Here is a 13,157-nt window from a genome sequence, read left to right on the forward strand (position 1 = left end):
GCTCTGGGCAAATGTATATTGCTCATCAAAAAATAAGTGAGAAAGACCACAGGGAAAGCCAGCATGGCTAAAGAGCAGATTAAGGGAGATTATTAGAAGTAAGAAGATATCCTTTTAAAAAAGTCAAGCTGTTGCCAAATGAGGAAAATCTAAACTTGCCAGGTTAGATGTAAAATACTCTAAGGAGGGAAAAAGAGTGGTTTTGAGGAGAAATTTGTAGAGAGCGTGAAAGCAAATACTGGATTTTTCTTCACACATCAGGAACAGGAAATATGCCAGAGGGATTGTAGTGCTGACAGATGTTGAAGATAGAAAACGCTTGTTGGAGAAGGCGAGAATGTGGCAGGAGAGCTAAATAAAGTTTTGGTGCCTGTATTCAGTGCTTGACCAGATTGCTGCCTGGGAGCCCTTCTCCATGGGGAGGCACTGGAGCATCCCACCAGCAGCAGGTTTGGAGGATGAGGTTGCAATCAAAGCAGCCTGACAAATTCCTGTTACCATCACAAATTCACAGGACCAGGCACAGGACTTCTCACTCACCCTGACACAAATAGCCAAGCTATTGACTGCCGTGTACAACCTCTCTCCTGCATGTGGAGATCCTGGAGAGCTGGGAATCAGCTGACAAATGCTGTTTTTTCAGGAGGGTTTCTGGAAAGCCCAAGAAATTACAACTCAGGGAGCTTGGGGTCTGCATGGACAACCTCCTAGACATCGTTCTCCAGAGCAGACGCCCGTAGCAGAGGAGGGGAGTCAACCCGGCTGTGCTAAGGGGGTGTCTGGCCCCTGCAGAGCTGGCAGGGGCACGGGGATGCTTGCACCTCCAAAACCTGCTGTGGTTGATCAGACTGTGATCTGTGCTGTGGGGTAGGAGGGAAGGTCCTGGCATGGCTAAAGCCAGGGGATGGAGAGGAGGAAGAAGCTGCCAGAGGGTAAGGAAATCCCACAGGGTGTTGCCTGGGGTCCTTCCCACCCAAGGTCAGCATAAACGCTCTGGAAGGGGATGAAGAGGCCAGATGGCTGAGTGTTATTCAGCACAGCCATGACTGGGAGGACTGCAGCGGGACCTTGAACTTGCATGAACTCCAGTGTCAGTAAAACATAAAATAGTGTGTAGGGGACAAAAACCCTTATATTGCATATGCGTTGACAGGGATTGAGCTATTACACAAGATCTTACGTTGTCCTATATCACTCTATGGCAGTGCCAGCTCAGCGCTCGGTAGTGGTCAAAAAAAGCACATTGTATGTTAGGGACTGTCAGGGAAGGGGCAGAGAAGGGAACTGCTGGAAGCCAGGAGCCTTTGTTACAGACAGGCCCCATATTTCTCACTCCTCCCAAGGCCTTTGCCACTGCTGCAGACAAGCCACTGGGCTGAGCATCGCTGGGCTGCCTTGGGCACTGCCTTCATTTGCTCAGCACTGCCAGCCCCAAGCACCTCACCACCTCTGCATGTGTCCCCAGTGCCCTGGCTCCATGCTGGGGAAGTGTCACCCCTGGCTCATCCCAACTCTTTTCCCTTCCAGGGATTCTGCTCCTGGCTCATTTCTATCTACCAGATGAAGTAAGTGTGTGTCCTCAGCATCACAGCCATACTCCACCACTACCCACCCCTGGGGACAGTGCCCACAGGTGGTGGCCCATCACCTGGAGCTGCTGGGACCAGTGGCGGAGGAGAACTCCCTTCAAACATCCCCCCTGGAGAGAGAGCAGAGGGCTCACCTCTGCGTTTCCTCCTGGCTCCGGGATCCTGTCCCAAAGAAAAGGGCTTCAACCTCTTCTGGTAGGAGCCGGTCCTGTAATGGGATGGCAACCTGAGGGCTGCTTGTGTCCCTCATTCCCTCTGAGCCCAAAGTCCACATGCCACAGGCAGGATGCCATGAGTTGATGTGGGCTGTGTGAGGCTGGAGCAGCCAGTGTCCCCAGGGCGGGAGGTGGTGGGGAGGCACCACCAGTGCTCACCCCCACCTGCCTCTCCTCCAGGGATGAGGAGATTCAGAGCAAGTGTGGGATCGACGCCACCACCTACCTCTCCTTCCAGCGGCACCTCCTGGTCCTGCTGATGCTGGTCTGCGTGCTCTCTGTAGCTGTCATCTTGCCCGTCAACTTCTCAGGGGACCTCCTGGGTAAGTACTTCCCCAGCTGCGGAATGGCTCAGGAGTGTGGTGCAAGCTTCCCCAGCCTTGGGGCGAGAACTGTGCCACGGGGACAGACAGCAGAAGAATCTCTCTGTCAGGAGAACCCATGTGAGCAGGAACCCACCATCAGCTGTGGGACAGAGGGACACAAGAGGCAGAGAGCTTCAGGGCAGTGGGGGCTTGGTGGGGACTTGGGAGATGGAAAAGGAGGGAGCAAAGACCAAAGCCACTAACCTGCAAGCATGGACGTTCACACTGCACTGGATTCCTTTAACCTCCCACTTCTCATCTTCCCCTGCAGGACACAATCCCACCCACTTTGGCCGGACAACCATCGCCAACATCCCAACGCAGTACGTGGCTCCCGCATCTGGGGGGGCTGTGGGTGCTGCCACTGTGGTGGGCACTGCTGGGAGCACCCAGGCACAGCGCTCCCCACAGCCCCATGCCGGGGACAGGGACAGGTCCATGTGAGCAGCACGCCGGTCGCGGTAGTCCCCGTGTCTCTCTGCACCATGCACAAGCACAGTCATGGCGGCCAGCACACTGGCACTGCTCGCTGCACCCTGCTGCTGGCAGAAGTGCTCTCAGGGGCACTGGGCAGCTTCATTTCTGTAGTATCTCAGCCAACACCCTGGAAGCTGCCCCTCTCTTCCCTGGGGTGGGGGTCTGGCAGCCAGCTTGGGGAGGTCCCACTGGGCAGTGGGAGCGGCCATGGTTGAGCCATGGGTGGCCACGAGTGAGACACTGAGAGCCAGGCTGGTCTGCATGCCACATGCCTGCTGCAGTGCTTGCTGATCCCCTCTTCCCTTCCTCCAGGGACCGTCTCCTGTGGCTGCACAGCATCTTTGCCCTCATCTATTTCATCCTCACCATCCTCTGCATGGCTCACCACTCTGTCCACCTTGAATACAGAGAGAATGAGAAGGTGAGCAACCACCCCTCCTCCAGCCCTGCCTTGTTCAGTGCTAATGGACAACTTTATGCTTTGTGGAAAGGATGGTCCGGTCCCAGTAGGTAGGGAGAGTTTTAGAAACAGCCTGGGACTGAGCAAGCAAGGAAAGATATGGCTGGTTTTCTCCAGCTTCTGGAGAAAGCCTGTCAGCCCAGAGGCAAATCTCTCTTTCTTGCTGCCTTGTATCTTGCGATTGAAGCTCTACTGTGTCTGTCTGTCTGGGAGGTGGCAGCATTCAGCTATGCCCCAGGGTCTGGTAGTGGGTATTGGGGTCTGTGCTGACCAGCCTTCAGGGTGGCAGTCAGTGCCCTGGCTCGTTTCTGCCTTCCTGGCAGCTGGTTGGCAGTGAGACATCCCACAGATCCCCTGCCCACCCACCCCCTCTGTCCCTTCTCCCCTAGGTTGCCCGGACACTGATGGTTACCCACATCCCCAAGGAAATCACAGACCCTTCCCTTATCATCAAGCATTTCCAGTGAGTAGCAGTGTGCCACAGCCTCACCAGGTGGCTGGCAGGCAGGTGGCAGGGGCTGTCCCTGTCCCCCGGCTCCTGGTGCCATCATGTCCCTGTGCCCGCAGTGAGGCTTATCCCAGCTGCACCGTCACCAACGTCCAGTTCTGCTTCGATGTGCGCAAGCTGATGAAGCTGGATGTGGAGAGGTGAGTGCCTGCAGGTCCCCATTGCCTCTGCGGGTGGGTGTACTGCTCCTGCCCACCATGTCAAGGGACATAGTCTGTCAGTCTGTCTGTCTGATGCTTCCTGAACAACCCACGCCCCTATTGGCTTCCCGGCAGGCGTAAGGCAATGAAGGGGCGGCTTTACTTCACCACCAAGGCACAGAAAGAGGGCAAGATCATGATCAAAACCCACCCCTGCGCCCGCATCTTCTGCTGCCGCTTCTGTGGCTTTGAGCAGGTAGGAGGGCATAGGCAGAGCTGCAGGCAACACACCCCCACTGTGGGCAAGGCAGAGCATGGCAGCTTGCCCATGGCCCAGCCCGGCAAGTGTGGCAGAGCCCTGTCTGCTCCCACAGGTGGATGCCGAGCAGTACTACGGGGAGCTGGAGGAGAAGCTCACAGATGAGTTCAATGCTGAGCGCAACCGCATCATGCTCAAGCGGCTTGACATGGCCTTTGTCACCTTCCAGGATGAGCGGATGACGGCTGTGTGAGTGCCCCTTGTGCAATGGGCATGGGGATGTCCCCCAGCCTGGTGGCCACCACTACTGGGGAACTGGGACACCTCACCAGCTTCTCCAGCCAAAGCCGGGTGATGGGTTTGTGTCTTCTGCGCCTCTGCTATCTATGGAGGTGGCCGCTCTGTTGGGGCTGCGGGAAGGGTCTTACAAGAAGTGGCGGGGAGGTCCTCAGCCCTTGGTCTGGACCTGACCCCTGGCTCCCTCCTCCTGCAGGATTTTGAAGGACTACAGCCACATCCGCTGCCGCAAGCACCCCCAGCAGTCCTCTGTCACCACCGTGGTCAAGTCACACCACTGGGGTGTTCGCTATGCCCCTGCACCCAGCGATATCATCTGGTGAACCCCTGTGGCGAGAGGGATTGGGGGGCGAGCATTTGGGGGGAAACCATGCCCATACGTATAGGGAAGCCATGTAACTATAGGGAACCTGTGCCCATTTCTATAGGGCACTTTCCCAGGGTGGCAGAGGCTGACAGTCCCTCCTGTGGCCATAGCAGAAGTCAGCAGAAGACTGGGGTGATCACCTTATGGGTGGCAGGGCTCAGCCAGGTGAGGTTTGGGGTTATTGCCAGGTTCCGACCTCTCCAGCCTGTCTCCAAAGCCTCCTGGTGGTATGGGCCCCCTCTGTGACCACTCTCTGGTCCTGGGGCTCTGCAGGTGTCAGCGCAGCAACATAGGGAGGGGAAGAGGGTGAGCTCAGAGCAATGGCTGCCAGAATGGTTGGTGCGGGTAGTGGAAGGCAGACCTTTGAGGAGCTGGGCTGGGAGGCCCGGGACACGTGGCTTTTCCTCCACACCATGTCCAATAAGTGCTTTCCTCTCACAGGGAGAATTTATCGGTCCGTGGCACATCCTGGTGGGTGCGATTCATCCTCCTTAATATCTGCCTCTTCGTCCTTCTCTTCTTCCTCACCACGCCAGCCATCATTGTCAACACTATGGACATGTTCAATGTCACACATCCTGTGGAGAGCCTCAAGGTAGGCCCTGGGCCCCTGCCAGCTTTCTTAAAGTGTCTCCATTTCCAGGCTTGTCCATGACAGGGGGAGGGCACTGGGTCTACACTGGCCCAAGAAGACAAGCCATCATTGGGATGGGTGTTGACGAGAGGCAAAGAGTTGTCCTGCCCCTGCTTGCCATCCATCCCCTTCTTGTTGTGTTTCCAGTGGCAGAGCCCTGGAGCACCAGTACAAACCTGAGCTTTGGTGGTGGTGTCCATGGGGGAGGGCAGGTTGGTGTCCAGGCAAGAGAAGAGGGGTGAGAGGAGCTCCAGATGTTAAGAGCTGCCAGCAGCACATCTCCTTCCTGCTCATTGACCTGTGAGCTGTTGTGTGGAGACTGGGGCTCAGAGCGTGCCCGTGGTGCCTTTGGCTGCCCTCAAGCTCTTATCTCCTGAAAAAAATGCTCCTGCTCAGGGAGGGGATGCCCAGCCTGCCTGTTGCACACACTATCCTGTGCCAGGAGGCCCAGGGAGCTGCCTCCAGCATGGCTGAGCTCTGGCAGGCTCCTGAGGGGGTGTCTGTCATCTCTCCTCCTGCAGAACCCCATCATCACCCAGTTCTTCCCCACGCTGCTGCTCTGGGCTTTCTCCGTCTTCCTGCCCTTCCTCGTCTACTACTCGGCGTTCTTTGAGTCGCACTGGACGAGGTAACGGGGCTGGCCCCCACACTTTCCCAGGGCTGTGGTAGATGGGAGCAACCTCAGTAGGACTTGTGGGACCCAACCTGCAGGGAGGCAGGCATGGAGTGGCAGACCCCCACAGAGCCCTGTAGGTATTGCCCTCCATGGAAAGAGCCCCAAGTCCATGCCTGAAGGAGCCATTTCCTTGCCATAGCCCTGAATGTTTCCAGGCTGCTGGAAACATTTTAAGATGGGTCTGAGGAAGTTCGTGAAAGGGATGGTGTGTTGGTGGACTGGCAGCAGCAGGGCCATGGCCCTGACTCGGGCAGCACATTCTGGCTGTGTTCACAGCCCTCTGAAGTGGAGGCATGGGTTCAGGAGCCTCAAAGTCTCCTAGAGAGGAAGCTCTGCCCAGCTCCTACAATGTGCTCTCTATGTCTTGACCATTCACTGGCCCCAACCCCTGTGCCTGGTCTACTGAGTCCTTGCAGGAGCTTGTCACTTCCTCCCTTCCTTCTCTTGGGGGAAATGGGGGGTCTTGAACCTGTTGTAGACACCCATCTGACTCTTGTTGGGTGTCTACACCAGCAGGAATGGTAGGAGAAGGCAAGGATGAAGGAGGTGAGAGATTTCTGGGGGGACAAGAGCTTTCACTGCAGCAGATTCCTCATGGTGACTCCCCCCAGTCTGGAAGAGGCTTTGCAAGGCCCCAGTAGATGCACAGATCAAATGCACGTGGCTTCCTGGGGCTGGGAGTAACGCCTTGGTGAAGAGCAAGACCCAGCCCAGCCTCTCCCCTCACCAGCTAATCTGCCTTGGAAAAGTGCAGCATTCTTCTCTTGCCTCTCCTCTCTGCAGGTCGAGTGAAAATCAGCTCACCATGCACAAGTGCTTCTTCTTCCTTGTGTTCATGGTCATCATCCTGCCCTCGCTGGGGCTGAGCAGGTACAGACCACCCTGCTGCGCTGCTCTCCCTGCTCCCTGGGAGCCGGGATCGCGCCCGGGCCCCTCGCCTCCCACAAGCCAGCCCCAAAGGGCTGAGGGCCCACTGCCACTGAAACACAGCTGTCTCTGGGGAGGAAAATGCTCTTTAGCCAGGCCAAACTGCTCCTGGATGGTCATGGACAGAAAGCTTCCAGGCAGAGGAGGAGGTGAGTGCAGCGGCTTGCCAGGCTGCCACGGCTGACCTGAGGGTGCTGGTGGTGCCCTACTTGGGGCCAGCCCTTCAGCAGACCCTGAAAGGACCAAGTCAGGTATCTGTGTAGCCCCAGCTACAGCAATCCTGACCATCCGGGAGGCAACCACCCATGCTATGGTGGTCCCAAGTGGCAGAAAGGGCTGTTCTGGCAGCATAGCATCCAGAGAGTCTTGCCCACCTGGGGCAGGGGAAAGCAGACACGTGATGGGTGCCCCCCGCCCATTGCTCTGTGTCTCCCCCTCTTTCTGAGCTGCTCCTCTTCCTCCTACAGCCTGGACCTTTTTTTCCGCTGGCTCTTCGACACCCACTTTCTGGATGAGGCTGATATCAAGTTCCAGTGAGTAGCAGGCAGCTCCCAAACTTCCCAGGCGAGCGGGAGTGCCCAACACCAGCCTCCAGCGGCTCTCCCGACCACCTGCCCAAGCATCCTCTTACCCTCTGTGTCCCCGGGGCAGGTGCGTTTTTCTCCCAGACAACGGAGCTTTTTTTGTCAACTACGTGGTCACCTCCAGCCTGATTGGGACGGCCATGGAGCTGCTGCGCATCCCGGGCCTTCTTGTCTACACCGCCCGCCTCTGCTTTGCCAAGTCCGAGCCTGAGCGGCTCCACGTCAAGCGGGTACGTGGCTCTGGTCACCTCTGAGCTACATGACCCCCGGCACAGTGGGGATGCGCTTGCTTAAAACTCAGACTGTCCCAGTCCCATGGGGAGGCTTGTGGGGACTTCTTCAGGCTTCATGGGGACTAACGGGGGGGAAGGCAATCATGTGGACCAGGGTGAAAAGGTAAGTGCAGCCGTTGCAGCGGCAGAGGCAGTAATGTCACTGTTGGTTGTGTCCCAGAGCCAAGCCTACCAGTTCCAGTTTGGACTGGAGTATGCCTGGACCTGCTGCATCTTCTCTGTCGTCATGACCTACAGCATCACCTGCCCCATCATCGTCCCCTTTGGTGAGTCCAGTCCCATGCCTATGGTCCCACTGCCCCTGGCCATGCCAAGAACAACCTGTCCCAGCCACCAGCAGCAATGTGGGAGCACAAGCTTCCCACATGGTACAGGAGGGCACCCTTGGGCATCATCCCCTCGGCCTGCCCTGCTGTCCCTGCAGCCTGGCTGTCCCCATTGTCCTCTCCCCAAATGGCCACTCTCCTCCTGCCAGGGTTGCTCTACATGCTGCTCAAGCACATGGTTGACCGGTACAACATTTACTACGTGTACATCCCCACCAAGCTGAACCAGCGCCTCCACGTCGCTGCCATCAGCCAGGTCGTGGTGGCCCCCATCCTCTGCATGTTCTGGCTGCTCTTCTTCTCCGTTCTGCGTCTTGGTAGGAAGAACTTGGGGCTGCCCCCCACCACTGCTGAGGGTCACAGCTGATGCTTGGGGGGATGAATCACCAGTGTCACCCCTGAGTTAGGCATGACGTGGAGGGTGGGAAGGGGAATGTGAAGGGGGAAGGTGTGATGGAGACCTGGCAGATGAGGAGGGTGTCAGCTAGTGTCTTGGGAAAGGGGTTGAGAGCTTGTAAGATGCGAAGCAGGTGCCAGCCTGGGGCTCAGCTGCGCATGCAGCAGGTCCTTGGAGGCTCATGTGCTGCCCCAGTGTCTCTGTGCTCTAGGTCCCACCCGCCCTGTCACCCTCTTCACCTTTGTGGTCCTCCTCTCCTGCATCATCTTCTCCTTCTTTGGCCTCTGCCTGAAGAAGCTGCAGCCACGGAAACCCTCCAGCTACCAGGTGAGTGCAGACAACCGCCTGTCCTGTTCTGTTGCCCCACTGCATCCCCTCCTCACCTCTCTGCATTGTGTTTGCCATGCGGAGTCTGAGGTGGTGCCTGGCTGCCCCCCTGGCTTCGGCTGGTGACCCCCAAACCGTTGTTTCCTCCCGGCCTCCCTCTGCCCAGATGTCCGACCAGTCTGAGGGCGCCTTCAATGATGTGGAGCGGAGCAGCGTGTCCTCCACCCCCAACTCCAACGTGAGTACCCCTCCCCAGCCCTGCTGCAGCCACCTCCCCTAGTTCCCCTGGGCCCTGACCCCCCACTGCCCCCCGGGGCAGCTCTTCGTGGCCACTGTCCTGCAGGAGCCCGAGCTGAGCTTGACACCAGCGGCCTCCCCGGCGCACCAGTCCTATGGCACCATGGGAAACCACCTGGAGCCAGCGGAGGACGGGGAGGACGGTGGGCTGCAGAGCTTTGAGACGGAGCTGGAGACAGTGGAGGGCGAGTATAGGAGTGGCCCGGTGATGGAGAGCCAGGCCCGCTACCAGTGAGCATCCCCACCGCCGGGGTGAGGACCAGCCGTGCCGAGAGTGGAGGACATGCTGGTGGGGCAGGAAGGAGCCTTCCAAGCACTGGTGGAGGCCACCTCGCTGACGGGGTGGGGGGACAACAGGACTGATGTGAGGGGGAGACCCCATTGTATGGGAGGTAGTGGGAGGCTCTGCTGGTCCATTCCACTGCCTGGACCGGCTCAGCCCCCCCCATGCCCCCCCATCCCCACCTGCCTCTTCCAGCCCATCATGGGGAAGAGGGGGTACAGTGGTGTGGGGAGAAGGTCTCTCTGAGAGGCCATGCTTTTGGGGGTACGAGGGAGGCCCTGGCCCCTCCATGAGGGGGAAGCAGCCCAGACAGCTCAGATGAATGTGCCCACCGCCACGCTGTCCCACGGGTCCTCAGTGGGAGGGACAGTCAGTTGTAACCCTTGCTTCCCACCCCATCCACTGTGTCCCCTGGTGTCAGCCGTGCAGGCTTCTGCCTGCCCCCACCCCCCGTCACCCCCAAGGCTTTGCCAGTTAAAGCCGGGACTGCTGAGACATGAGTGCTTTGGTGGAGGAGGTGAGTTCCCCAGGGCTGCTCCCAGCACCAGCGGCCCTGCCCTGAGGCAGGCATCAAAACACAAGCCCAGCTCTTCCCCACCCTCCCACCCCACTGCTACTTCACTATGCCTGTGCCCTTGGGCCCTAGGGAAGGAGCAGACGGTCAAGGGACGAGTGTGTTTAATGGCTGTGAGAGCAGCTCCTCATCATCCCACCCCCCCCCCCCCCCCCCCCCCCCCAGCATCCCTCTCGTGCTCATGCTCTCCCCAGGGCTGGCCATGGGACCTTGCATGGCTCCATCCTGTGGCAACAGAAGTGGTGGGTGGAGGGGAGGGATGACTCACAACTGGCAGGAACCTGGCCTCTGGGTCCTGGTCCATCACATCCTGCCCTTGCCCACAAGCCGCAGCCATGGGATGGTCCCCCAGCAGCCACACCACCTCTCAAGTGTGAAGCCTGCTGTGGTTAGTGTAAATGTGCCAGTTCCTGCCCAGGCAGCATCCCTAGGGTTTTCAGCTCATCCGCAGCAGCCGTGGAGGCCCCTGGGGACAAGGGCAGATCCTTGCCCTGCTCAGCCCCTCTGTCACCAGGCTAGCCTGCCTGGGCATGCTGACTCCTTGCTTGGCCCCACTTTGGCCTTGGGACTGGTTTTCCTGCTCCTGATTTTCCTGCTGGCTTCAGAGCAATTCTAGCCACCGTCCCAGGACCATGCAGGGAGGGAAGGGACAATGATGTGGCTCTGTGGCACCAGGACTGCCAGAATGGGGAGTGATGCTGTGCAAAAGCCATGGCACTGCACCACTCAGCATTACTGGTGCCACTGGGATGGGGGGGGGGCACAATGTGCCAGTCCTGGGGGTGGAGGTGGGGTCAGAGACAGTCCAGCAGCGAGCTGTGGGGCTCAGCTGTGTTGAACTCAAGTGGGCCCTGGGACATCCCCATGGGGCTCAGCTCAGTGAGCTGGCAGCCCCGTGGTCCCTGTCCCACCCACACTCCTGCATGCTGGGGCAATGGCTGCGGCACACTAGCCACGGAGTAATTGCCTCGGGGGAGCCTTGAGCTCAGCTGCTCCCTCCCAACCTCAAAAAGCACCCTGGGGGGCTCGTGGCTCCCTGGCCAGGTGCCCCCAGGGCTGCCCGCAGCTCAGCTGCTGCCCTCACTGCCTGCTCTGGGGGCAGCCCTGGCCAGAGGGGGGGAGGTGCTGGTGGCCTCTCTCTGGGTGGAAGCAAGTGCCTGCGAGTGGCACCACGTCCTTGGGAGCTCGGGCTGCTGGTCCGATTGCCCTTGGCTGCCCCGCTGTAGGAATGTGCCAGAGGTCTGTACCTTCTTGTGATTTATTGCTATGACCGTGCCTTGAATAAAATGACTTCACCCAGCCTCTGCCTGGCATCATCACCTCCACGTGTCCTGCCTGGTTCCAGGAGAGGGGGGGACCCTCGCCACTGGAACCTGAAAAATTTCCCCAGCCCCTTTCCTGTGGCGCCTTTGGGCTGCTTTTGACCCTTCATGGGGATGTCCTGTAGAGGCTTCAGTGGTGAGGAGACTACTCGACACCTCTTCACCTCCAGGCACCTTGCCACCCACCATGGTCCCCACAAAAGCAAACCCCAGTGAGTGGGCAGAAGCGGCAAAGGCACGGAAGCAGGAACACCCCACCATGACCCCTCGGAAAGGCTGGCATAGCCCTTGGCACCATCCCTGACACTGGGGATGGGTGCAGCCCTGGGACAGGCAGCCTGTCCTCTGCCAGTGCTTGCCCCACAGGACACCACCGAAGGAGCATACACTACTGGGAGGAACCAGGAGGGTGGCCTGGAGCTCCTCCGGGACCACAGCAAGGAGCGGGGCAGTGGGGGGACCCACCCCATCTGGGGATGGAGCAGATGTTCCCAAAGCTGAACTGCCCACCAGCAAGTCCCAGGGAAGGGGGCAAACACCATTTTGGGAGTCTTTCTCTAGGTTTTGAGCAGACAGTGCTCTTCTGCTCCACTTCTCCTTCCCAAAACACACTTTACACCCAAATTCCTACTTGAATGATCTGCCTCAGCAGGTCCTTCCAGCCGGCCCCTCCATGGCTCCCATGGGGTGAGCCCTGCCTGGCCAGCCTGGCTTACAGCACGGGGCAGGGGGCATGGGAAGAGTTTCCCTTTGGATGAAAAACTGAAAGATTAAAAAAGATTAAAAAGAAAGATTAAAAAACCCCACTCCTCTCATCGCATGTCCCCACAGAGGCCCCCCACAGTTCATCATTAGTAGTAAACAGGGCTAAATGCAGGGCCTTGCTGGCACCAGCGAGCTGAGGCAGGAGCCCTGGCTATGAGCCAGGGCTGTAACTGCCCCCCTGGTTTGTGGCTCTCCTGGCCCTCGCACCAGGGAAGCCCATCACAGCCTAAGGAGGTTGTGTAAGCCCCATCACGCTGCGTCTCTGACACTCCGGCCCTCAGAAACCTGCTTGCCTGATTACAGCCTGCACATACAAAAGTGCCTCACAGCTGGGGCTGAGCGATTGCATGGCATGTCCCACTGCGCCGGCCGACGGTGGGCAGTGCCAGGAGCATCCCCACCAGGCAGCAGCTAAGGCAAAAGGGCAGTTTGTGGGAGCTGTGACAAACCTTCGCGCTGGTGCAGGGAGTCAAAGGTGAGGGTGCTGCTGGGGGGTGCTGCGCCGGCCCTTCCCTGCAGCACTGGGGTTGGGCTCCCACTGCCAGACCTGAAGCTGGCAGCTGTGCTCCAGGCCAGGAAGAGCTGGAAAATTTATTTTAGCAATGAACCACAGGGAGGATTTCTTTGCATTTCGATCTCTGCTGCTATCCTTGCCCTTTGCAGACTGTTGCACATTGCCCTGCAGAACAAGCCCCATCCTAAATGTTGCCCCATGCTCTCCTGTGGCAGGGCTGGGATTTCCAGCCCTCAGTAGATGCTATTACAGACCCTGAGCTGCCTTCCCCACTCTCTGGACCATCCTTCTTCAGTGTCAAGTGCCCAACTCTCCCAGGGCTGGAAACCCACCATGTCAAAGCTAGAACATGCCCCGGGAAGGGGGAGACAGGACCTCCTGCATCCCCACCAGCTGATCCCTGGGGCAGGGCTGCTGGGGCTGCTCTGCAGCCCAGCTGGCAGGGTGGGAGCTGCATGGAGCTGGGCAGGACTTTGCTGTGAGGTTGTGCCCTGCTGCTGCAGTTGAACAACAGAAAAGAGATTTTTAGGCTGATCGCTTAAAGCTCTAATTCCATTAGAG

General features: G+C 58.6%; 1 protein-coding gene across 3 annotated transcripts in view; it reads left to right on the forward strand.

Annotated features, from left to right (window-relative positions):
- Nucleotides 1-11,295, forward strand: part of TMEM63C (transmembrane protein 63C) — a 36,880-nt gene extending 25,585 nt beyond the window's left edge. For all 3 annotated transcript variants that reach the window (XM_074868485.1, XM_074868483.1, XM_074868484.1), the window contains exons 6-24: nt 1,528-1,565; nt 1,985-2,127; nt 2,441-2,492; nt 2,959-3,067; nt 3,496-3,569; nt 3,674-3,754; nt 3,890-4,010; nt 4,129-4,262; nt 4,507-4,629; nt 5,119-5,272; nt 5,833-5,939; nt 6,771-6,857; nt 7,382-7,447; nt 7,566-7,728; nt 7,952-8,057; nt 8,267-8,434; nt 8,726-8,841; nt 9,008-9,079; nt 9,161-11,295. In XM_074868485.1, the coding sequence (XP_074724586.1) occupies nt 1,528-1,565; nt 1,985-2,127; nt 2,441-2,492; nt 2,959-3,067; nt 3,496-3,569; nt 3,674-3,754; nt 3,890-4,010; nt 4,129-4,262; nt 4,507-4,629; nt 5,119-5,272; nt 5,833-5,939; nt 6,771-6,857; nt 7,382-7,447; nt 7,566-7,728; nt 7,952-8,057; nt 8,267-8,434; nt 8,726-8,841; nt 9,008-9,079; nt 9,161-9,373 (2,127 nt within the window). In that variant the 3' untranslated portion in view covers nt 9,374-11,295. The remainder of the gene's footprint in view (nt 1-1,527; nt 1,566-1,984; nt 2,128-2,440; nt 2,493-2,958; nt 3,068-3,495; nt 3,570-3,673; nt 3,755-3,889; nt 4,011-4,128; nt 4,263-4,506; nt 4,630-5,118; nt 5,273-5,832; nt 5,940-6,770; nt 6,858-7,381; nt 7,448-7,565; nt 7,729-7,951; nt 8,058-8,266; nt 8,435-8,725; nt 8,842-9,007; nt 9,080-9,160) is intronic.
- Nucleotides 11,296-13,157: the final 1,862 nt, after the last annotated feature.

This window comes from Strix uralensis, chromosome 4, assembly GCF_047716275.1.
Source record: "Strix uralensis isolate ZFMK-TIS-50842 chromosome 4, bStrUra1, whole genome shotgun sequence".
NCBI lineage: Eukaryota > Metazoa > Chordata > Aves > Strigiformes > Strigidae > Strix > Strix uralensis.